General features: G+C 37.9%; 1 protein-coding gene across 24 annotated transcripts in view; it reads left to right on the forward strand.

The window, feature by feature from the left end:
- The window catches only part of col13a1 (collagen, type XIII, alpha 1), a 94,152-nt gene that overhangs the window by 39,015 nt on the left and 29,595 nt on the right, over positions 1–25,542 (forward strand). For 8 of the 24 annotated variants that reach the window (XM_026224418.1, XM_026224423.1, XM_026224430.1 and 5 more), the window contains exons 3-17: positions 2,133–2,140; positions 7,919–7,945; positions 10,694–10,729; positions 12,214–12,240; positions 14,271–14,321; positions 16,370–16,405; positions 16,821–16,847; positions 17,154–17,180; positions 18,499–18,525; positions 18,658–18,684; positions 18,795–18,821; positions 21,513–21,578; positions 24,456–24,548; positions 24,940–24,981; positions 25,219–25,236. In XM_026224418.1, the coding sequence (XP_026080203.1) occupies positions 2,133–2,140; positions 7,919–7,945; positions 10,694–10,729; positions 12,214–12,240; positions 14,271–14,321; positions 16,370–16,405; positions 16,821–16,847; positions 17,154–17,180; positions 18,499–18,525; positions 18,658–18,684; positions 18,795–18,821; positions 21,513–21,578; positions 24,456–24,548; positions 24,940–24,981; positions 25,219–25,236 (539 nt within the window). Of the gene's footprint in view, positions 1–2,132; positions 2,141–7,918; positions 7,946–10,693; positions 10,730–12,213; positions 12,241–14,270; positions 14,322–16,369; positions 16,406–16,820; positions 16,848–17,153; positions 17,181–18,498; positions 18,526–18,657; positions 18,685–18,794; positions 18,822–19,803; positions 19,861–20,924; positions 20,967–21,512; positions 21,579–24,455; positions 24,549–24,939; positions 24,982–25,218; positions 25,237–25,542 lie in introns of all 24 variants that reach the window. The other 16 variants (XM_026224425.1, XM_026224440.1, XM_026224442.1 and 13 more) reach the window with 14 other exon arrangements.

A 25,542-nucleotide genomic window follows, 5' to 3' on the forward strand; every position in this document is an offset into this window, starting at 1 on the left:
TGCACATACTGTATACACAAAGTGGATAATCACAGTTTATTTAGCTTTTATTTATCATTTAGGGTATAGGTTTACCAGTACCTTATCTACCCCTAAATGCAACCCTTGAGGGACTATGAACCTTTTAGGTGTAAAAAGCTTTTGAGGTACTATACCAGATGTACCCATGAATTTATGTTTTTTTTTCTGACAGAAAATTAGGTTGATTTCAGCCATTTTTGCTCCATCCATATTGGATATTAGATGGTCAGTAAATGGACTGTAAGCAGTCTGTAGCTGATTTGAGGCTGCTACTATACAACCTCTAGATTCCTCTATATTCTGTGCGTATGAAGTGGTTTCATGTAAAGAGTTATGGATCACATGGATAAAATGAGAGCGTTTATGATGACAAAGATTGATCTGGAATGTTCAGAGAGCAATTCTTGCGTGACCACACATATTTTGTGTGTGTTGTTCACTCGTTCTTTGACATTATTCTTGCTTTTAGGCCTAAAATGGGGCTTGCTGTCTCAGCAGCAGCTTTGATAAATGGCGGTTCTGATTTCTAAGAAAATACAGGCTTCTCAAAACAGGAAAGGAAAGAATAATGATGGACCCATAGGAAAGCTTTGTCACCAGTGTGACTGCGCCATTACTTAAGGCTGCCATATTTAATGTACCAGTTTGACTGCAGAGCTCAGTCGAAATGTAGATCGTCTGCTTGTTGAAGAATTCGAGCTCATGTTTGCTCGAAACATCTCTCCTGCAGTAAACAATGGTTTATTGGGACTTTTTTTTTCCCTCTTCCATCCATTAAAAAGTTTTTTTTTTTTTTTATCAAAGGTTCCTACTGTTACTTCCCCAAGTTTCTGGCTTTGAAACAGAGAGGTGTTGCCTTTTCATACTCTTTAGAGGACCAAAAAAATGGTTTCTGGATGAAAGAACTGGAAAGAAACCTTACGATTAGGCAGATTGTTCAGTAGTTCTGAAAAAAATTACTTAGACAGACTGGTTTTGTTGTCCAGATATAATGAGTTATAGAAGAGGTGATTTTAGAGACATAAGTGGAAAAGATTTGTCATCAGTTTTGTTCTTCCTTGATAAAGCTTGAGATCCTGAAGCTATGATCTCAGTTCTGCTTGATTGCTGTGTCTTGCTTAAAGGATAAAAAAGAGGCTGTGCATCCTACTAATGCATGTGCTTATAATTTGAAATACTTAGATTCTTGTAATACTTAAAATGACTACTTAACTCATTTTAAATCAAGTTGCATTGTTCGTTTAATTTGGACATCCTTCCCACATTATAATGTTAAAGAACGAAACCTTTCAATTCAATTATCCTGACCAGGTCCAAATGGAATCTGCACCCTTGCATGTTCATTTATTAAATATTAAAGCATATTTTAATTATACCTTCAGCAACCAATAAGAGTGTAGAAATCTCAATTCCATTTAACATATTTTCCTCAGGGTTTTAATCTATCCTGCATTTTCCACCAGAATCACTGTGAAAAACTTGACTAATGATGTTAGTGAAATCTGTTTCCACTGTTTATTACGCTGCTAGTGTATGATTTAGCTTTAGCTATGAAGGAGATGGACAGTTTGTGATGTCTGGGTGGGGTTCGCGTGCTCAGAATGGGTGTGATTTATCTCTGCAGGCAGTCTTCCAGTGATGTGGCTTATTCTCCCACTCAGTTCTCAGTGGTTTGTTGCCCGGTGGGCCTACTGCTCATCCGTGGACCAGAAACAAGCAACACTTTCCCACAAAAAAGTTTTTCAATCCTTTCATCAGTTAAATTATAAACATATTTTTAAAACTGTATTTACATGCCGAACCGATGCTGTGACGCACTTCATAAAACTACCTGCGTGTGAACTCTAATCTTCCTCAGAGCTTGTGTTACGGTTAGAGAAATCGGAGGCGGCGTTCATCAGTCCAGTGTGGGCTGGACAGCCAGGAAATTCACTTCGGATTCTGGTTGGACTATGCAAATTCAGACTTGCGTGACGGTTTTTTTTTTTTTTGTCTGTTTTTGGGGAAATGAAATCTGTCAGGGTCAGATGTTTGATGTAATGTGCACATGGTCCAAACAAGATGATTTTTTCCAAATGACTAATCTGTCTTTCTCTCTGTTTTTATTGCAGGTCCTCCTGTAAGTAGATGTTGGTCCCTTTGTTGACTGGATTGTGGTAATGTGACCCAAACTCTGTGGCTTTCTGTGTATTTGTGTGTGTTTTGAGAGTGTGAATTTATCTTTCATATGTTACTACCGATGGAGGGCTGATTACACGACTTCATTCACACAATGGAAACTGTTGGTTTAGTTTCCTTCTGCCACACACAAAAAACACCCACACTGTCATCTGTCAGAAAAAGAGCTTGTGTTTTGTACTCAAGGTGAAGTGTGCACATTTTTGATGTTGAGATACTTTATAAAATCGAGTTTAATGTGAAGAGATTCTGCGATTCCCATTAAGCATGGCTCTTTTTAAACATTCTGAGCAGTACAAAATGGCAACACTGACTCAACCAATAATGCCATAAAAAAATTGGAAAATTAATGATCCAAGTCTCCAGAACATTTTAATTTAGGGTGGGACTATCCATTTGGGCAACCAATGACTTACAGAGGCGCCCCCTCTGGAAGTCATTGGTTGCCCAAATGGATAGTCCCACCCTAAATTAAAATGTTCTGGAGACTTGGATCATTAATTTACCAATTTTTTTTGGGTGGCACAAAAATAACACACTTTACCTTAAATCGCGTGCCATTATCTTTGACATAGCAATGCATTCTTCTGGGAATTTGGCCACGGATATAGAAGACGACAGCATTGGCAGACACAGCCTGTTCAACTTTATATATATTTTGAGGGCTAATGTTACAGAATGAGGTTATAATGAGAAAGAAGGTCAAGAGAAACATATAGTAGAGGAGAAAAGAGAGTCAAGCAGTATAAAATTAGGTGCGGTTGGACAGCTGCGTCCCTGCAGTTAGAGGGAGAAGGTCGAGCTTAAGTGATTAATGAAATACCAGCAGCCACAGATAAACAGTGGCCACAGAAAAGACAAATCTCAAATTAGATATCTTAACCTTTTTATTAGAAAGCAGTGAGATTAAATGAAGAGAAAATTGAGGCTTCTGCTGAAACCTCCTCTTGACGTTTTAAAAGGCATCACTGTTTCAAACTGATTTGCAAAAATACCAAAGTCTGCAGTCATTAAAATAATCCAAAATAATTAATCATGGTTTTAAAATATTCCATAATCATTGATGTTTATTATCATTTAACCTCAAATCTAGCATGACATATCTTCATGAATGGACCACTTGTTTGACTTTTTAAGTTGTTTTTTTAATGTGATTGTTGGAGCTCGGATGAGTCTGTCCACTCTCCCTTTAATTCCCTTTTAATCTGTTTTTGGAGTGAACTGTTCCTTTAAGTCTCTGAGCTATGAACGTGAAACTTAGGAGCAATAAAATATCTCAGTGGGTGAGCAGGTTCCACAGCCCAAAAACATACGTATACGAACATTCCAACACCTGCTCATATAACCCATAAATTGAAGGCAAATTGAGGAGAACTGAAAGACAGGAGAGGGACCTGTCAAACAATGCACATAGTCTGTTAACCAACTTAAACATTAAGTTGATATGTCTGCTGTTGTCAGCTAAGAATGTTTAGAGATAGTTAGAGAATTCTTTTAATCAAGTCAGTCTTCTTTAAACAGGTTCGGTGATCTATTGGCAGTCAGTGTCAGTAAGTCTTTAACTACAGTGTTTGTTTTCAGTAGAAGGAGTTTGACAAGCCCGGTGCCTGATCAATGGGCCTAGAGGGCCGTCCCATCACACTGATGCCAATTCTTAGAAGAGTGTATACTGTAGATTATCCAACAAGAACACTAAGACAACAGTCTTACTGATGTGATGGCAACTGTAAAACTCCCCAAATTGGCCTTTTCCTGTGTGTTGAAAGTGAATACTTTGAGAAGTTTAAATGCATAATAGTCTGTGGTTCTTCACAGGTCACCTCACATGAGCATAGCCTTTTGCCTGCTTTTGAGGCACAGCTGGCCTAACCCAGCCTTAAACAATCAGTAGTGACAGGAAACATTTTACATTGACAGAAAGCACCTCAGTTAGTGTGTTGAAAACTCCTGAGGAACATTGCACTGGTCAGTCTCAAGTCTCTTGAACATAAGGATTGAAACACTTGGAAATTAGGGGAGGGAATCAGCAGGGACTTGTTGATAGAGTAATATATAATATATGTTTAGTTTTAAAAAAGTGAATCTTTTACACTTTTCTTTTTTATTTATTTTTTAATTATCTGAAACGGACTTTGTGCTTTGTGAGTTTACTGTATATTTACACAGTGGGTCAGTCTGAGGTTGTGTTTAGATAAAGAGAAAGAATTAAGGATGCATGACCTCTACAATATATTTTGTCTTCTCACAGACTTAGGATACAGTCAAATTAGCAAATCTCCACAAAAAAGTCCACTGTCTATTGTCTATTAACAGTGTAATCATTTACGGAGCAAAGCTCACAAAGAAGTCACTTTCAAACCAAGCAGATCTGCGTGATCTCCAACTTGAACCCATTGTGAAATCTGTATTTTCCTATGGAAGTGATTAGATTTAGTCTTTGTACATTCGCAGATATACAATAAATTTACACTGTGTCCAAACTTGCATACATTTTGAGTAGGTACTTCTTTTGAATAAGTAATTACTTTAAGAAATTCTATATATGAGCCTGGACCACAAAACCAGTCTTAAGTCGCTGGGGTATATTTGTAGCAGTAGCCAAAAATACAGTGTATGGGTCAATCGTATGATCTATAAATCTCAATTTTGAAAAAATGTCACTTAAGACTGGTTTTGTGGTCCATGGTCACATATAGTATGAATGTGCGAAGTGCGAATGAAATCTGTACATACTACATGGTCATGTGACCAACTAGCGTCACTTAGGTCACTTCTCAGCTGTTCACAAGTCCTGTCCCTTGGCTTCATGGGATAGTAAAGCATCTGTTGGATGCACATTTCAGAAGTAGTAATTCATCCGGTTATTTTTTGCCTTTTTTAAAGAATACTATGCATGCTACTCTTTTCTTATACTAGGAAGTAGGCATATTTAGAAGCCAGGTTAGTAAATTCCTCAAAATTCCTCAAAAAGGCACAACTAAAAATAAAAAGCCTTGCCCTTGTAATAAGGACATAGTAATGTGAGTTAAAATTTCTTAATACTTTATGCTCTTTTGCTTAGCATAAAGAACAGCTATAGGTTTTCTTAAGTGATATACTTGCTGAATTCAGTATTTTTACTGCATGTGATCAGTAAGTGCCTTGTGTCCGCTGAATATATCTTATCCGTGCAATGTTGGACTCTAGGGAAGCATTCGCTCCCATTTTCCCCATGGGGAGCCCCTTCATTTACCCAGCAGCACTGTGGGCTAAATGAGAGCCACATGTAGCCAGCTACCGTGGATCACAAATGAAGTGTTCTTCCGGTGGGTGACCTCTGACCTCGCCAGACGCTCCTTTGGGCCGGCCTGAGCAGCGCTCACTGGCCTGTTCCCACTCAGCACCTGGGCCTGCACCTTAGACCTGCTTCACATACTTCAACACGCTCATATACACACGGCACATGTAGACCAGCTCCCTCATACACACTCCTGATCTCAGCAACATCCAGCGGAGATCTGTTCCTCTCTCTACACACCGCTGCTTATAAACACCCAGTCCAGCTGTGTCCAGCTCTCATATACGTTACACCACTGCTGTGCCACATGTGTGCCTTCTGAACTTAAAGATCCTATTAAAGGTCTTTCATTGTTTCCCACACACTTCAACAGACTGCATTCAGTGACACACACATTCGTTGTGATTGGCCGCTTACAAAAATGCAAAATCTTGTTTTTTGGACTCTTTATTGGAGTAAGATTGCAGTGAATTATGACTGTATTAAAAATTGTTGACTTATTATTTACTTTTAAGAATAATGCTGTTTTTGTATACACTACTGTTCAAAGGTTGAACTGTTTTTGAAAAACAAAGTATCTTCTGCTCTCCAAGGCGCCATTTATTTGATCAAAAATGCGGTAAAACATTGTGAAAATACTATTGCAGTTTTTTTTTTTAAGAGTATTTCATCATTTTCAGCATCATTACTCCAGTCTTCAGTGTCAATATGCAAATTTGCTGCCCAACAAACGTTTCTTATGATCGCAACAGCTTAATTAACAGCATTTATTTGAATTTAATAACATTATAAATGTCTGTAATGTAACTTTAGATCAATTTAATGAATCCTTGCTGAATAAAAGTATTCTTTTCTAAAATAAATAATAATAAATAAAAAAATCATACTCCGGTAATTATATTATAGCCCAACCATATTATCTACTCCTAAACACAAACCTTGCGCAAATCTGTGTAAAATTCAGTGTTCAACAGGTTTCACAATATTAAGTTTCAAACTTACACAGCCACACGCATGTTGGGAAGAGTTTAATATACATAATAATTAAATAATAAAAAACACACATATACATTTGATTGAAGGGTTAATTTAATGATTAATTGCCTGAATGGTGTATGGTCATATCAAAGCATACAGACCAAAGAGTGCCATGGATGTTTTTGTCCATCTGCAATAGTTTCCTCCCCTGGGCTAAGACTTGATAAATTGCTTCCCTCTCCACACTATAGTCCAAGAGGAAAGCCAACACACACAAACACTAGTATGCACTTCCACAGGCTCATGAAATGAACTGTAAATGCATCATCAGATAATGAAGAGTGTCACGGCAGTCTTAACAGAAAGGATCTTTCTTTGAATGATCAAGCAGCTGTCAGGTTTTTAACACTAATCCTCTGCAGTGAAGAATGTACACAGTTTTTTTTTTTTTTTTTTACTTTTTTTTTCACATCAGAATGGTGCTCTGTGAAGGAAGTGAACTTGTTATTTGATTTGATTTAAACCAGAGCGATCTCCACAATTGACTCTGAAGTCAAGCATGAGATAAGGATTTTCAGCCAGCACCTTCATCTGTGAAACCATATGTCCCATGCATGTGTGGGCCTCTTAATGAACATCTTTTTTAATCAGACATGTGGTACTGTTTAGTGTTCATGCTGGCACTAAATGCTTAGTATTAAATGCAATGAAACGATCTTACTGAAATATTAGTCATGATTATTAATGACATGAACTGAATTGACTTTCACACTGAAAAAAAAAAAAACTTTTATATAAACACCCTTAATAAAGATAGATTTTATTGAGAAAAACTGTGTAAGATGACCGGACTATTGTAAAATATTAATATAATACTTTTTTTGTTGTTGTTTTTATTCTTTTAAAGCACAAACCACACCAAATTTTTACTTAAGAAAAAAACGGTTATAAAGTTATATCCTTAATTTGAGATATATTTTCTGAAAAACTGTTTTTATTTCCTATATTTCATTATAGGTAAATATATAATATAATTCATTATTCAGTAAATGTGTCTTGTTTTAAGGGTGTCTATATATTTTTTTTTACTGGGAACATATACATTAAAATTATTTTCAATGAAAAATTGGAAGCCATTAAATAAAATAAACATGTCATGATATCAAAAAATGATTTTCTGGGCTCCAGAGAAAATTCTGTTGTGAAAGCATTTGATGGTGTTTGCATTTGTGGAATGCTTCTTTGGAGTGTTTTCCTGCTGCTACCTTTGAGCCTTGCCACAATGAAACTTAATGCTGGATCACAAAGCTCCTCAGTTAAATTCTTTTCACTATTCAGTATTGAAATTGTAAAAACAGACTAAATTTCATTATGGCTTGGCAGTGTGTTGTGTTCTTCTTAATCAGTATTGTTGACTGGTTCTTTCTTTATTCTGTACCCACATTTCTCTCACCCCTTTTTCAGGGTCCACCTGGACGAGCAGGCTTTCCGGTAACTGTCTCATAACGTGTCTTGTTGTCTGTCCATCTGTCTGTTTGGTTTTCCTGCACTTTGCCTTTCTTTAGTAGTGTCTTTTAAGAAGCTGTATTCAAACAATTCAATGAAACCTTAATATGAAAAATACGTAATCATGTATTTTGCAGTATGCCATACAGTATATACAGCTTCTTTATTTGAACACACTGAGACCTCCTTTTAACCAAAGGACTGAGGATATACAACCAATGTATGTACAGTAGTATATGTACCTTTATTTTCTAGTTACATTTTCATTGAAAATTTAATATAGGAATAAAATAATCATCTGGTTTCAGTTCATAGTTATGCTTGTAATATGATTTGTAATGGAAAAAGCATTAAATGAGGAAGAAATCCAAATTGGTCTGAGACTTTTAGACCCCACTGAACATCCCACTAAACCAGATAACCTAAGTTAGGTTTAATGTAACAAGACCTTTAGTAAGTCTTAATGGATGAGTCTCTATTTCCTTCAAGTTAGCACAATGTATTTTTATACCTGATTGTATTTTCTCTGGCCCTTTGGTCTTTGTCTGGCTCCACTCTTCCGAATTTCTCGTATAATGCTAATATTACTGACCAAAACTCAAACACATCTGTATTTCATCATGGCATGCTAGAAGAATCCCATTTAATGTGAACTCTAGCCCTACCTGCCAATTATACCCTACAAACCCCCATCACTCATGACAGCTATTTTTGTGAAACTTTGCCATAAAATCACTTTTTGCGTACTTTTTGTTGTATATTGTTGACAGGTCTGGTCAAAGTGTGGATGTGGTCCCTGCCAAAGCTTTTGATTGATTGCATCGTCAGGAAATGAAATGAAATTTTATATTTTCTTGGGATAGGGAAGGGTGGCAAGCATGTTACACGAAATGTGTCCATTAGATTAGTTCTTCAAAAAATATTGATATTGGCGTTCACGCTCTGTCGAACTATTAAGGGATTCTTGTGGTTTGTATATTTAAGCTTTACTGCTCATTCACATGTATGTATGACCATTTAACACTTCTGATTTGTAGTTAAGTACTTTAGGGCTCATTTGGAGAAGTCTGGAGTTTTTAGTGTACTTCAACAAGCTATTTCCAATCTGAAAGTCTAGATGATTTTTCATTCTCTCTATAATAGAACGATTCTCTTTCACAATGATTCCTTTAAATACTGCCAGTACTGTATGACTTATAGTGTGTGGCTTATACTGTGTATCGTACTTAATTTGAGGATAGCAATGATATTACATAAGTTATTTTAAACTATTTTATATATAATATATCAACATAATTCTTAAACAGTGTACAGTATAAGCCTTATTGTGACAACTAATTAATGTTATAAAGCAGTATTACGTTATCTCAGATCAGCACCTTGGACAGAGCCAAGAGAATTCAGATTCAGACTTTCCTCTTGGGACATTCAGCAGCAGGCAGTGAATTAACTCTAAAGGTCAAACTAAATGAACACTTCTAATATGGAAACCTATAGTTTTAGAGCTTAGTAAAACAATTACGCACAAGCTCTAGTTTGGTACAGCACATTCATTGTTTTAGCAAATGTTTTGTTGACTTCTGATGAGTTATGGGGGCTTAGCCATCCCACCCCTTTACCTGCCCCCCTTTTCCATTACGTGTTACTTGAGTGAGTCGTCAGCGAGCTGTCATCGCTCCCAGACCTTCTAATACACTGACCTGCAACGTTAGGAATGCAAATAAAAACAGCTGTAGTAATGAATGGCCTTGCATAATAAGTCACTTCAGTTTATAGCCGTGTTAAATAGCACAAAATGTTTGGAAATGCATAGGTCCAGGAGAATAAATGGTGAATCCTTAAGAACAATTGTTGTATCAAGATCTCAGTTGTCTACCCACATATTTCCATATGTTCCATATTATGTTCAGATTTTCGCGTTTATTGAAATAAATTGGTCTAACTTTAAGTAGGAATAGTATAGCTATGATTATGATAGAATGGGATTCATAGTTTTTAAAGGGATAGTTCACCCGAATATGAAAATGCTGCTGTTTTTAAGACTTTAAGGCTTTCTAAACCTTTCCCTGGAACTTAAAAGGAGAACATTCCAATTGTTAATCCCAATGTTCATTACATGTGAATGGAGCTTTTCTGTCATTTTTCAAGTTTGAAGGTTTCAGCTTCTGTCCTTTATAACTGCATGGAAAATCCTCTTTTTTTTCCCTTTCAGAGGGAGAAAGGGAGTCATGTGGGTTTAAAGTGACATATGGGTGAATAAATGATGACTGGATTTTCATTTTTTTAGTGAACTATTCCTTTAAACCCTTCCAATAGGAAACAAACTGTCATGCTTCCACACTGCTGTCTCCTCCAGTCATTTCATCATCTGTCATATGGTCAGCTAGCAAACATCATCTTATGCAAGAACCTTGATTATGAAATTGGCCTAATACAAAATATGCTGCATTAACCCCACGCTTTCATTGACATCATGTAACCACTGGTGATGCCTGCTGTCTTTTCATCTTCAAATTCTTGAGTAGCTGACTTCAAGCCAGTATTTGGCATTTCTGCATCTTCACCTTTCAATTTAACAGTACATTAGGTGAATGCTTAGTAATGTAGACATTTAGTTAGAATCACATTGGTCACCTTAACTTTACTAACTCTTCATAGCCATAGCTAGACTGTATTCAGTCCATCAGATTGATTGTTCCTGATTTTCCTTCTTGACTTTGCATTGACCACTAGGGAGACAAAGGATCAATGGGCATTCCTGGAAGAATGGTGAGTGATTTAATGATTTGCACTAAGCCCAACCAGCTAGTCTGTAATCTTGAATAATTGGTCATCAATGCTTAGTGTCATGCCATTGACAACATAACTGGACATTTCTAGCAGTAACCCTTCGACACCTTTATTTATTGCCAAAAGTGACATTGATAATATAAGGTCAGACTGAAATAAAGAGTAAAGTTTTCTTTATGTACAGAATCCAGTATCAGTGGTTAGTATCATCTCCTATTTCAATTTGACATAGCATTCACAAGCTTTCATATGAATTTCTTCCAAAAGTTTAATGAAGCGTTTCAGCGTTTCAGCTTTTCAGCATAACTATATAATATAAACCAAAAACTATAGATTATTTATTAAGCCAGAAAATGTTTCCCAGTTCATCACCACCATTGATAGTTAACTAAATGTCTGTCTGTAAATTCTGAAATATTTCATGGCCCCCTATCACATTTGAACAAGGGCTGAAGACCAGAGTTCTTTCTGTCTGCATTTGATGAGAAACCCTCTCTCTTTATTACTCAATTTGTCTTGGCTGCTCAGTCATGTGAAAATACTTTACTTGTTGAACTTTAAATAGAAAATAGACCTCAAAGAAGCCCTTTTGCTTATCAGTTACATTCAACATGCTGAGAAGTCAAAGTGTGCAGCCAAACCTCGAGGAGATCTTGGAAGAAACACTTATATATATCCACAGAGAGACAATACGTACATATTCAAAATGAGAGAAACAGATTGGAAAACCACAGACAGTTTTACCTCCTCAATTCAAATGATTTGTGCATTTGGAACTGGCCATTTTTCAGATTAGCGCAATGCATGATATGTCGCGAAAGAAATCTGGATCGACCAAAATCTGCATAGTCATGTAGATGTCCCGCTGGAGCAAAACAGTTACTCCTCATTAAACATTTTCAGCAAGAAACCGATAAAACGTCATTGTCCTCAAAGGAGACATTACAGACTCTTGACCCTTGTATGGTTGCATACTCTAAGCTCACCCTAATGCTTTCTCTTGAAAAACAATCCCTGCCTAAAAGCAGGTTTCAGCAGTGTTCAGCTCGAACTGTGAGCCCCAAGCAGAGCTTTCCATATTTCACCCAATGTAAAGCTACATTGTGCTCTACATTCTCACAGGAAGTGTTTTTTCACCTTTCATGGCTTATACTTCCCCCCTCCCACCTCCTCCACTGACCAGTCTGTCTGTGAGACAAGTTAGCTGCCCCCTCATCTACTATCCATTACTCCCCACAGGCTAGCAGTGTAACACTCCAGTGCTTCAGTTCCCCTGTAGCCTCCACCCCTCAACAACCCAAAATGCTCCAGTACATCAGTGTGTCCCATTCTCCCGACCTCCAAACGCTCCGTCTCAGGCTGCTGCATGTCCTTGTCCTCTCAGAACCTCGCTAACCCAGGTTCCTCTCTCTGTCTCTCTCCTTCTCACTGTGCATGTGACTGTGTCTGCTGTGACTGACCAGGGCTTAAAGGGAAACCTGGGGGAGAAGGTAAGTGCAGGATGTCGGCCTGCATGTGCAGAATTGAGACTCTGTCTCTCTCACTGTGGGTGGCTGTGTTGATGCGGCTGTAGGGGGGGGGGTGGCCGAACCTATTGCACAAAGTGTGCAGGTATTGTGATTTATATCAGGAAGGCTTTTGGCTTCATTTTGAAAGGCCTTGGGGGTCACATTCGGAAGACGTTTCCCACATTGCTTAGATTACCTGTGTTTATTCTTGAAGCGCTCTGAAGTTTTAAGACTCCCCACTCTAGACAAGGAGATGTTTGGCATAGAGCAGCTTATGAAACCGTACCACTTCAAGACACATCCAAAACTATCTAAAAGTTGCGTAGTCTCTGGATGTGTCCTTGAGCCTGTATATGGTATGAGTGAGCACTCTATTCTGGATTTAGTGCATTGAGCTTCAGTTCCTGTTGTGGCAAATGTGGTTTAAGCCATTCTTAAACCAGTCCCTTTTGGCAGCTGCGCTCAGTGTTTGTACAAGCCAGCAGTTCTGCGGCCTCCCTCCATCAAGCTGGAATTATATGTAATGTCTGAGGCCGAGCAAGCAATGTGAGGAGAAACGTGTTCCTCATCCTTTAACATCACAGAAAAATGGTGAAACTTCTTGATGGTTACCCTCACTTGCCAGCAAAACACTGGGGCTCTAAAGAAATTGGAAAGGAAATAAATAGTGATGTGACCACCAAGTCGACAAGTAGAGAAGCAGACGATATACAACCTTGGAAAGACCCACCAGATTCTCATCCAGAATAATCAGTGGGCTTCCCTCGTAGTTTCAGGGGTTACTTTTTATCCCCTCTTTTTAAATGTGGTCATGTTTTACCTTCCAGCAGGGCTTTAAATCTTGACCCAACAAATTTTGGGTGAAGAACTTCACTTCATTAGATATCGAAACAACCCCCCTCAAAATTAATTGGAATGTGAGCCCTGAAACTGGCAGCCTTAGCACTTCAGTTCTCAAGCAAATAAATACAGTTAAATGGTAATTGGTTGTGTTGGAAGGTTCAAGCCGAATTCAGGCGCATTGATGATTGATTGGTTGAACTTTGCAAGAGCTGCATAACTTGAGACTTTGGTATTCTTTACAAAGAAAGGATTACTTGCTGAATGAAATGAAATCTGTGAAGATCGTATCATTCATTAGTAAGTCCAATCCTTAAATATCAGCAGAATCTGCTCCTGCTTTGGCTGATTGTATTAGGACTCTTTGTCCTGTACCTGTTACTAGCTGCCAAATGCTTGTAATGCAAGCCTGTTCAAAGGGATATTTCTAGATCTTCTGTTGTTCTGTTGCACAGATCTCTGCAAGATTATGTGGGTAACCATAAACCTTGGATTGAGTCCTTTCCTTCTCCACAACTCTCCATAACCTTTGTAGGCAACAAAAAAAAAAAAAATGAACTAAAACGAATACATCTCTATCCCGTGATGAAGTGGGCATCGAACCAGAACAATTAAAAATTGTCCACAATTTGATGGATGGCTGGGTCATCAAAGGTGTCTTCCTGATAGGGTTTCACATGAGAGAGCTAATTAGGGAAAGTGCTGGAAACCCGAGAGCTTTCCTGTCTGACCACAGAGCGTTGCGGGATTGCACTTGGATGTTTGGTGCAGCACTGCGGACAGGCCGACACCGTGCAAATCACCTAGTTTGCGCCAGATAACCAGCCCGCTGGGCTGAATGCTGTTTACTCAGCAGTGCTCCCTGCCCCTTTCAACTTGCTGTCAAGACGTAAACTACGACTCTGAAATGAGAACCAGGGTCTGCTGACATTTTACTTACAGACCGAAATACCATGTTCACCTCTGAGCCACATGCAAGCGCTCTCTGTGAGGCGGCTTAGCAAAAGAGTTATGTTAAACAGATGTTACAGGGTGTTTCAGATTCTGCAGATACAATTTATTCACTTATACGTTTGGCTTTGTGTGCTAGGTGCAGTTTAGTGGATATCATTCTGTCTCTTTTCTGTCAGTTCCTCTCCTCACTGTCTTTCTACCTCTCTATCTGTCCGTAGGGAGCGCCAGGAGAGCCAGGTCTGTCTATCATTGGCCCACGAGGACCTCCTGTAAGTGTTTGCTCTGTCACTGCTAAAAATCTTCATCATCTCCTTGTTATGTCAGGTCTCCAGAGTAGATACAGGTCATAGTGCAGATTTTAGCCATTTTTGGCCTCAATCTTTTTATGATTCCAGGGGTTCTTGGCAAAAGTTTCTTCTATTGTTTTTCTTCCCGTATTTAACTTACACACCACCCCAAAATGAGTACGGCATAAGATAGATAAGCAGGATACAGCGTCATCCTGCAAACTAATATATGTGGAGCAAATCCAACAAATCTCTGCTAATCAAGACCCAATCTCTAATATGCACAAACAGGACGGGAATCCCGCAGCAGCTTGTATGGAAGCACTTACACTTCATCAGTATTTCGGGGCTGCCCCTCCCACGTAATGACACCCATTTGGAATCTCATCTTCATTAGCTAGAAGGAAAGAAAACATCCCAGCCCTTGTCATTATAATCCAGACATTAGATGGTCAGATTGTGCTGTATCTTGTTAATGAGTGGTCAGCCATCAGGTGAAATGGGGCTTGTCCCCAAACTGGCACTCTTTCCCTTTCCACACATTCCACTCAGTAAGACAAAAACGCAATGTTACGCCATCAGACGTGCAATTTCCTTGCTGATTATGCTGTGCATAGCCTGTGGTTTCCCCATTTATCCCAACACACTCTTGTGGGAGGGCTTCAGACTGTATATACATCTGTTTTTCTGCTTGCTGATTATACATTTCTCTATACCTCTGACCCATTACCTCTATTAAGGTGTCAGGAGTGGACATAAGGACTAGAGAACTGGTGACAGGGAGATGTTTCATTGAATGGAATCTCTTCAGCAGCTGAGCTGAGAGCATAGGCTGTGTCCTCACCTCCAGAAGGGTCACAGAGGTTGATTTGAGGCAGAAGTGTGGAGAGGCCAGCGGAAATGACGAGTTTCTTTCTCACACATAAGTGAGCCAGTTAGAGAATAGACAAGAGAGATCATTAGATGATGTATTGAGTTGTCATTATATCTACAGTTACTGTCCTGGCTGATCAGGCAGGGTACATGGTTTCATATCTTAAAAACTGAAAGTACATCAAAAAACAAGCATGTAGTTTGACAGGTCTAAAAAATACTTTTTTTTTCTTTGGATCTATTGGCATTTCTGGTTTGAAAACCCCTTACTTAGGTTGCCAAGAATCTATCTTTTGTTGTATTTGTCATACACTTTGAAAAACTTTGTCTGTCCTGAACTTTTTTAGCGATATTTAATATGGGTTTAATTTCCAAGATCAGACAGTTGTCAGGAAATTGATGTTGTATCTCTCCTGAAGAATGTTATGCATTGTGGCCATAGTGGATTTTTGGTTTATAGGGGTTCTTTTAAGTAGACTAGGCTTGTTTTCTATTACTTTTTATTGCACTTTCATGCCAACAAAATGAATGTTGTCAGGTCTGTTTCGGGTGATTCTGAGGGGGCACATGCTGCTACTTCCATTACTCCAGACCTTTAGGTTCCCAAGGCAGAGAAAATCAACCATGTTCCAATAACTACCTGAGACCCAGACACACAATCCCCTTCATTAGCTCAGTTCACCTCTTCCTTGTAATTTCTCTCAGGGCGATCCAAGGCAGTCCTTTTTTTTTACCAGGCATATTGAATGACTTCCTCTTTTCCCAAGGGCTACAAAAGTTTTTTTCAGGAAAGCAAACTAGGTATTGTTCACAGGAGAATGTAGCACTAATCATTACTGACATTTACTTATTTAATTTGTTAGCCTTGTCTCATTGGCTCTCACGTACTGAAACTTTTCAGTTGGTTCTTACTCATGTTGAATTTCAGTCGGTTTTCAGAGCTTTATTTGTCTTTGTCTCCTCGTCCCACACAAAGTGCTTCCTACAGAGCAGGAAGGCTTCTGTCCTTCAACCTCAATTACGACACAACTGAGTTTGGAGGAACAATACTGCGTCTCTCAACACAGACCTCCTTTCATCGAGTTCACATAATCCTCATGTTTTTTTTTCTGTATAGAAAATAACTCCTCTTCTTTTTTCTTTCTGTCTCCCCTCAGGGACAACCCGGTACTAGAGGATTTCCAGGCTTTCCGGTAAGTCACTTTTGTCTGAAGCCAATTCGACAAACTTGTGTAGAGTTTATGTGTGAGTTTATAAAAGCCATCAATTAGCAACTGCTTCTGTAGCCCTCATTTAATGGATGCATGTGGAAATGACTCAAGATAAGATCCTAGGACTCTTTCTATGAGCATTCTAGAGGATGTTAAAGTCATTTAAGGTGTTTATTGCACTGCCTGATCACTGAGCTTTCTGGACACATTTGGTACACACTGTTAAAATACAGTGTTTCTAGTGAGTCAGTATGCTTCACCATGCTTTGGCCTGACCTTCAAGGAAATACATTTTTTCCATAAACATTGCCATATTAGCTAGTCTAGACAGGAGAATTGGCGCTTTTTTGTGCCTTCACAGTGTCACCAATCTGTTCTTCCACTTTTTTTTTTCCAGGGCCCCATTGGCTTGGACGGGAAACCTGTGAGTTTTGCTTTATTCCTTACGAATGTTTGAGTAATTGACACTCGCACAGGTTTGGAACCTCCGAACCCTTGTACCAAAGTATCTGGCAGTAATTGATAATTGACGGTCATTTTGGCAATGAAGAGGATAATTATGGTAATAATAATTATGCCAATTATTGTAATAAATTCACTATTGTTGCAATCATGACATAATAAAAGAATATGAAGAATGGAGTGTTTTTTACTGTGCTACCTAAAAAGATTAACTAAAGAGAATGGATATTTTTACTTTGCCAAACCTTTTTTTTTTTTTACTTCACAGGGACAGAATGGTCCAAAAGGTGATATGGTAAGCAATTTCATTTCCATTGTAACATTTTTAGCCATTGTTAACTGTTTTTAGAGGTGCAGTGCAAAAACAATTTCCAATGAATGTGATCTTAAGAAAATACATAACCTTGGCTGGAATTAATTGAAGTGTTAAAATCCAAATCCAAATACGTTTAGTTTAAAAGGACATACATAATGAGATCTGTCATGTTTGCTTTAGCTAATGAAATACTGTTGGAATAAAAACCATCTGTCATAAAGTGAAATATGTAAAAAAGTAATATATATCATAAAGAGAAATTTGTCAGTGTCTACAAAACTCACCAGTTGAGCCATTTGTTTCAAGATGGCTTGTTACAGTGATGTTTATCTAGGCTATAAGCATGGCCATATAAATTCACAAGAACAACACTTGTAGTTTTATTTATAGGTAGAGTGACTAAACGGTAGTGTGTGTCTATGTATGTGTGTGTGTGTGTGTGTGAGAGAGAGAGAGAGAGAGAAGAGAGGCCACTTACCTATTTCATTCAGGGAGGTTTGTCAAAAGCAACTTTATGTCAGTATCTGTATGACTTTGACCGTCTGCGATATTAAAACAAGCACATTGGGTTGGCTCTGTCCTCTTAAACTGCAATCTGAAAAATGTAGTCCACAGCTTTCTTTTACGTGATGAAAGACAATGGGCAGAGACGTTATGCTCCCAGGCTGTGCACTTTAAACTATTCCTTGTGAAATACAATACAGCCTCTTCTTTCTTTTATAGCATCGTGATAAACGGCAAGCTTAGAAACTATAAAAGAAAAGCACTTTTTGAATTGACACCTTTATAAGACAGCATCAGAGCTGATTGGCCCCTGCTGAGCTTTTGAACATGCCACATTGAGCTTTTAAAGTAATACATAGCTTACCCAAATACAACCTAAGCTGGATTTTTTATGTGTTATTGACAATTTCTCTATGTTTGCTTTTGTTTGTGTATGGTAGTATTACAGAAAATGATTTGTTAGTATTTCCGGATGAATATAATGGCTCCTCTGAAGGCATGCCATCAATCTGTCTGTCAGCTCTAAGGCTGTGAGTTACATGTTTTTATAGAGCATGATGCATTGTGGGCCACGGATGCCCTCCATACAAGCACACAGAGACACTTGTAACCTACTAAAGCATCCTCAAGCAAAATTTAGCTTCAGCTTTAGAACTTTTCCTTTTCTAACATGAGAAAATATTTTATAAGGAATTGTTGTGCTTGTTATGGCTGAAAGGTTTTGTAAACAGGAAAAGTTAATCATGGACAATCCAGTAACACTTCCATATTATTATTCTGATTATTTTCCCAGGGTCCTCGTGGTCCTAAAGGAGTACCAGTAAGCATTTGCTTTAATATGTATTATTATATAGTCATCATTTCACAGGAGTTTTCACATAGCAGTGGAAGGTTGTGCCTGAATTACATTTTGGATTGGGATTTAAGTTTTTGTTCAAATCTTATTTTTCAGGGTGAACCTGGTCCAAAAGGAGAGAAGGTAAAATCATGCATGAAATGCATTAAAATAGCAGCTAATTTTCTTATGATTTGTGAAATGGCCTAAGAGGACTGTGTCTGTGTGTGATGGATTTTTATTCTTTTTTCCAGGGTGTATGTGGCGACTACACTCACAGGGTGAGTCGATGTTTTATTGAACTTATTGAGTTGATATTGTGATATCATAAACACTGCTCATTTATGTTTTAAAATGTAGGTTATCTGGTGTTGAGTGCTGGAAAATCCTAAGCATATGTTTTCATTCCAGTTTCCGTGATATTCTTCTATTAGTCAAAGTGATTGGTCATGTTTACCCTTAAAAAGACATTTATAATGTGTTGCGGTTAAGTTAAAGACATTAAAATAATGGGAAACAAGGCAGGAACAGTAGATTGACAGCTTGGATGTTGTCTCGGTTAGGTAGCACATGAGCACATGCCAAGGCAGGGCCTCAAATTTGATCAGCTAAATCACAGTTTCGTGTAAACAGGGCAATTTTACCAACAGCTTGCTGAACTGGATTTGATAAGGCTTTCGGTAAAAGGCGGCCAAGTCTTTTATGTGGTGAAAAGGGGTTTTGGTAACAGCCCTGGCTTATTTAAAAGTAATTTTAGCCTTTTGAAGCTATTTTATCAATTATGTAATCTTAAAAACAGCACGCAATATAAAAGTAGAAAAATAGCCTTGGCAGTGGATGTTTCTTCTGAATCTGTGTTTAGCTTGAAAAAGAAAGAATCTTAATAGCAGCAGGACACAAGCTGACAGTCTTATTTCTAAGTATTTAATTACTGTTTTTATTGTGTGTAAGTAAGTTTATGAAGTATATCATACAGCTATATTAGAATCAAAACAGAGCTGTTTTTCGTGCATGTCGGCCAGGCCACATGGGAGGCAGTAGACTATTTAGAAAGCTGCTCAATAAGGGTGGTCTTTTTGGCTGGTTGTGTACTATAGGTTCTTTGCAGTTAGGGTTAAACCCATAGGTCACTGCGCTAGACTGAAAGGATGCACCCTGCAGCGGTGGAACAAAAATGGGAATTATCACTTGAGTGTGTGTTTGTGTGTGTTTATGTATCTGTATCTATGTCCGTATATTTGTATGTTGGGCAATTTTAAGCAGGGGCTCCCAGTGAAAACGTTGGCAGCTTTACGCTCCAGTCAGGCTCTAATGTTGAAGGTTTGTGGGCTGTTCGCTGTCCCTCATCCCTAATACCGTGATATGTGTGTTACAGTCCTGCTGCAAAGAGAGACATAGCTGAGAACTGTGCTCTAGTTTATCCACGTGCACTGTTGGAGGTGCAGAGAGGTGCCTGTTATTATAACTGATTGAAAACACTGCGAGAATTTATAATGACACATCTTACCACACAGCTGTTCTGCTGCTTTTTCTTTGGCCTTCTCTGGGAACTTTTATGGTTGTGGTATATAATTTTAAGGTACATTATGCAACTGTAACTTTATACAGCATCAAAAATGCATCCAGTTTTTAAAGACATAAATAACATGTGTTTTTCATATTTTGATTGGCCTCCTTACGCATAGAGTAAGCTACAAAATGTAACTTTCTGGTAAAATTGGTGAAAAACCTTCTTCAGGGAGATAAGCTTGAAAAGCATTTGGTTTCGTGATTTGTTTCCTCTTACACTAATATTCAGCAAGCCAGTATCTTGTATTTAAATGACTTGAGTGTTATATATACACTACTGTACAAGGGTTTTGGGTCAGTAATTTTTTTTTTATTATTTTGTTTTTCAACGATGTATTAAATTGATCAAAAGTGACACTAAAGATATGATTCTGGAAATTCAGTTTTGCATCACAGAATAAATTAGATTTTAAAATATACTGCAGTAGACAACAGCTATTTTACATTGTAATAATAATAATAATAATAATAATAAAAAGGAAACCATTCTAAATAAAAGTGAATAAAAGTGTATTTGTCATGCACAGTATGGTCCAAAAATCTAAAACCACATTAAAAAATTGTTTTTATTTAAACCTGGAAATAGACTTAATGTATTATTGTTTTGAAAAATTTCAACCAACAAAGCTGAAACATTTTTAATAGTCTTTAGTCCTTTTGAATGCATTTTATGTGCAGTCTATTGCATAAAGGTATGAAATACAGGCACCTCCCAAAAAGGCAAGTTTTATTTAAGGTAACATCAGTTATTAGTGGTGTATCTATGGGTCAATAACTCTTCAATCTGTACTTTGCAATGCTGCTCATCTCAACAGAAGCGCCGTATTGTCAACGCCTGTGCTGGAGGACAGGCTACAGTAAGTCTGTTGCGAAACTCTCTTTGTAGCAAGACTGAATCCAGCCTGATCTACACAGCATCGCTGCAGAGTCACAGGTGCCGTCACAGTGGAAATGAAGACAGAAACATTATCACCGATAATGATAATGTTTCATATGTACATGTTTTAATAGAACTGTCAGTTGATAATCAGTATTAATTCAATGCCATTGCATAGACTTTACAAGTACAGTTAATATTTTATCTATGTATTATTGAACATAAATCTTTAAATAAACTAGCAAACCTACAGAATTCCATTCTGATGAACTCGTGACTCTGTTCAGTGATGCTGAATCCTTTTGGTTCTCTCTTTCCCTTCTTGTACTTCATCTCTCTCTCTCTCTCTCTCTCTCTCTCTCTATGCCCTTGCCTTGCTTTTTCCTCACTTTTTCACTTGTTTTTCTGTTTTTTTCCCTTCCCCTCCTCTCCTCCTTCTGGCCCTTCTCCTTCCTTTGGCCTCCTGGTGAACTTGTTGGCCTGGTGGGTTTGTGCACCGTGGCCCACCTGTGCTTTGTGACCTCAGCAGATGTTGCCCATCACCGTCCGCAACATGCCCTCAATAAGCCCTCTAATCCTAAAGCGCCTCAAGGTACATCTCTCTCTGCCACCCTTGCACTCCTTCCCTACGGATGCCAACCTTCGTCCACCCACTGCCAGCATTCACTGAGGCCACTAAAGCTACTGAGCTCTAGACAAACATCATAGCCAGAATTTTCATTGTCACGAGTCCACTTGAAATACACTCATTTCATTAAAATAATGCCCGATTCACAAAATGTATAGGCATGTACACTCTGCCCCACAGGAAGAACTTCTGTCAGGCCTTTTCTTGCTTTTCAGATTGTGTCCATCAGCTCAATAAAAGTCACTAATGCATAATGAATTGTCCTTATAGTGTATGTCTAGTCCTATTATAATGTTGGGCAAATTTGGGGATTGTTCAGCTATTTTTAAGCTGTCATCTGATTCATACCAGAAATTGACTACGTTTTCAAACTATTTTCTAAATAAAGCTCTTCATATTAAACTACTAGAAAATTTTGGATGTGAGAAATATGTTAAAGACCCCATGAAATAATAGTTTTTAGGTCATTTCTGTTAACTTGGAGGCTAAATTAACAAGTAACATTTACAAACCAGTACAATTTGTTAATATTAGATAATACATGAACAATAAACTTGAATTTTTTACTGCATTCTATAATGTAGGTTAATATGAATTCATAAGCTTGCTATTGTTTACTGTCAATTCATGCTTGTTGATATTATATTAATGAACACATTATTTTAATGCAGCCTGATTACAGTGTATTTACACAAATATGTACTGAGTAATATTAATTGACTGCATATACTTAATGTAGATTTAGGGTTTGGTTTAGTGATTCTTGTAATTAGGCATAATTTACTGTTATTACTTATAATGGATTTGACTTGTAACATGGACACATTAAAAGTGTTCCCATATTAACTGATTTTAGTTTATACAGCATGCTAAAAAGGTATTCATATATGTATATTTCACCAATATTAATAAATACAGTAAAGTATTTTTTATTTATTCTTAGATGTTGCATTCATATAGAACCAAACGGTCCAAAAATCTTAATGACATAATCTTGCACTCATCGTGATGTTCTTTGTTTTCTCTCTCTTTATTGTAGTCCAGTCAGCTGCGATACGAAACTAATACGAAACTACATTCGTTAAGCATTTATGTCCTTTGTCAGTCTACGGTTACTCATCAAATCCCTTAAGAACAGTGAGCAAGACTCCTGCCATGTAAACAAAACGAAACAGAAGTTTCAAAATCTGATTCTATCCACACAACAACAGCAGCAAAGTTGAGTCTTGTCAAAGCCCTCAACTTTAGCCCCTTTATTTTAAAGGCTCACGGCCTTCACTGCCCACTCTACAAAGTGCCTGGCACAGGTTGACCACGGTTGGCACCCGTCCTCCATCTTATTTCTACAGGTGTGTCGTTTTTTAGAGTACCATGTTTGGAGACAATGGTATAGACTGTCGAAGACCACAGTGTTAGGGAAAGACCTTCTAGCAGCTGATTGGCTGGGTCTTCATGTCGGGTCGGGTCCGTGCATTGGATTTAGATCAGGGAATATCTCCATTTAATGGATCTACATCTGGCCTCATAAATCAAATCTAGACAAGTCCTGTCAAGAAATAAATGGATAAAATATGGATCTAAATCTGATGGATGTGTTCCGGATTTCTATGAGCTTCAGACTGCTACTGAACAGAGACGGCATTAAAGAAAAGCTTTTCTTTGTCACGGTATCTGCGCTGTTTGTGGTTAATCAGTCTCGTACACGCTTGCCAGCATTTAGGAGGTCTTAATTTTCTTTCTATAGTAGCAGACTTGAAATGAATGCTGTTAATGGAAGGAAAATAGACTGAGTTCTTGGAGTGCAAACTAAGCCTCTTTAATGTTGAAAACAGACTTTTAAAAAAAATAATTGCACAGCAGAAATCTTAAATAATCAGCTCTCCTCATGGTTTCTTCTCAGGAATAGCAGGATATTGTTTAGTCCAGACTTGTTTCCTATTTTCACGTCCCTCTTGCTGTGTAAATACCGGACCCTTTCCTGTAGATGATTTTGTTTAGTCTTCTTCTGTGCTGAAGGTCTCCTCTTGCTGAGAAGTACCCGAGATAGTTTTAAAACTGGCCATGAGTGGCTGATATAGAGCGGTGGTTTTCAACAGGTGGATCAAAAAAGTGGGTCAGCAGGATAAGCATTAAATAAATAATAAATATATATTTTGTTGTTCATGTCAAAGGCTGGACATTCAATTCAAACTAGCCCTCAAAAAAAAAAAAAAAAAAAAACCTAGACTACATGGAATTTGAGTTCACTTACAATGAGGATAAACATGGTTTGTGTCGACCACAGTGAGCTTTGTTGTTGTAGGCTCCCAAGAGAACAAAACGATCGAAATTCAGTTTTTTATAACTAACTATTTTGGGTCGCCATTTGATTTCCAATTTTAAATTGGATCTTGAAATAAAACCAGTTGAGAATTACTGATGCAGACCTTCCTGAAGAAGGGGCCACAAGCAATATTATTGGGCTTGCAAAAGTGTAAATGTGTAATTTCTACAAACTTTTTCCCAAATGTATAAAAAAAATATATATATTTTTTTTCCAAGCATGGTACTTTATTAACTAGATTAACCACATCAATCATCTCATCCTGACTTTCAACTCAACCTTCAGGTCTGGGTTCCTCTCTGCTTCAAATCCACTCTTTCATCAGTAAATAAGTATTAGTATTTTTTTAATTTTCTAAATATAAATTTACAAAGGATTTTGACTATAATAATCATAATCATATCTAATTATTGTAAATTACGGATTTGAATCAGAATGGACCCTGCCTCTGATGTTATGAATTGTACCTTATATCCAAATGACCTCTTTATCTCAGATGTTAACTTCCTGTCTCTCAGCAGGGCGAGCCCGGAGCGCAAGGACCACCGGGACCTCCTGGCCCCCCAGGGCCTCCAGGGACTCCTGGACTAACTGGTGCTAGCGGGCCCCCGGTAAGTCTGAAAATCATCTGCATCAGGAAATGTTTTCATACAAAACAAAACTTAAATGCTCGTTCATAATCAAATATGTTACCTGGTTTTTGGAATAAATAATTCTGATTGTTCATTTATTGGATTATGCAGTCAAATATTTTCGAAATAACAACCATTACACTGTATAATTGTATAAGTCATTTTCCCAGGCCACCGTCTCAGGCCATAATATTGTGGCCTCTTGTTTTCTCAAATATTAAAATGTATGTATGTATTTAATAACCCTTTCTGTGATTATGGCTGCAGTGCACATACCTGCATTTCTGTTTTTAACATTTGCACTTTTGCATTTGTTGTTGTTGGTTTTTTGTATGTGTTTTAACAATCTACCTACTCATTTTGGGCGTAGGGTAAACCCGGAGAACCTGGAAAACCTGGAAAAGACCCAAGAGTGAGTATTTGAATACATGCGTTTTCATCTTTCCTTTTCTAATACTGGGGCTCGAGATTAAGTAAAACAAACTCGGGAGTCTGTAATGTTCCATATACGACAATGTAAACTCAAAGCTGAAAGTATATTAAACAAAGATTCTTGATATTATTTGACATGAAATCAGAAATCTGCAAAGCTCCAAATGACAGTTTAAGCTTTGAACTGAAAGCGTGTTTCTTTTTCTTTCATTTGTAGATGCTACCAGGGCTGAAGGTAAGCACACAGCTGTCCAGCTGCTCTGCAATGATAGTATTTTCCACAGGCGAGTCATAAACAGGCTCACATGAAGTTCACACACAGTTCAGCAGCCTACAGGGTGGGTCTGCTCTGTCGCTGCCAGTACCGAAGGGGTGGACACGCCATAATTGATTATCCGTGTTGCTGTTGGATAAGTACGTATTTCCCCTGATGTGTTAATTGCCACTGAGTTTAGACTGGGGAATTTAATTGTACTCCATTTAGAAACACTAGTCCCTTATAGAAGCACATTTCATCTCTCTATAAAGATCGTCTGCCAGT

Source organism: Carassius auratus, chromosome 38, assembly GCF_003368295.1.
Source record: "Carassius auratus strain Wakin chromosome 38, ASM336829v1, whole genome shotgun sequence".
Taxonomy (NCBI): domain Eukaryota; kingdom Metazoa; phylum Chordata; class Actinopteri; order Cypriniformes; family Cyprinidae; genus Carassius; species Carassius auratus.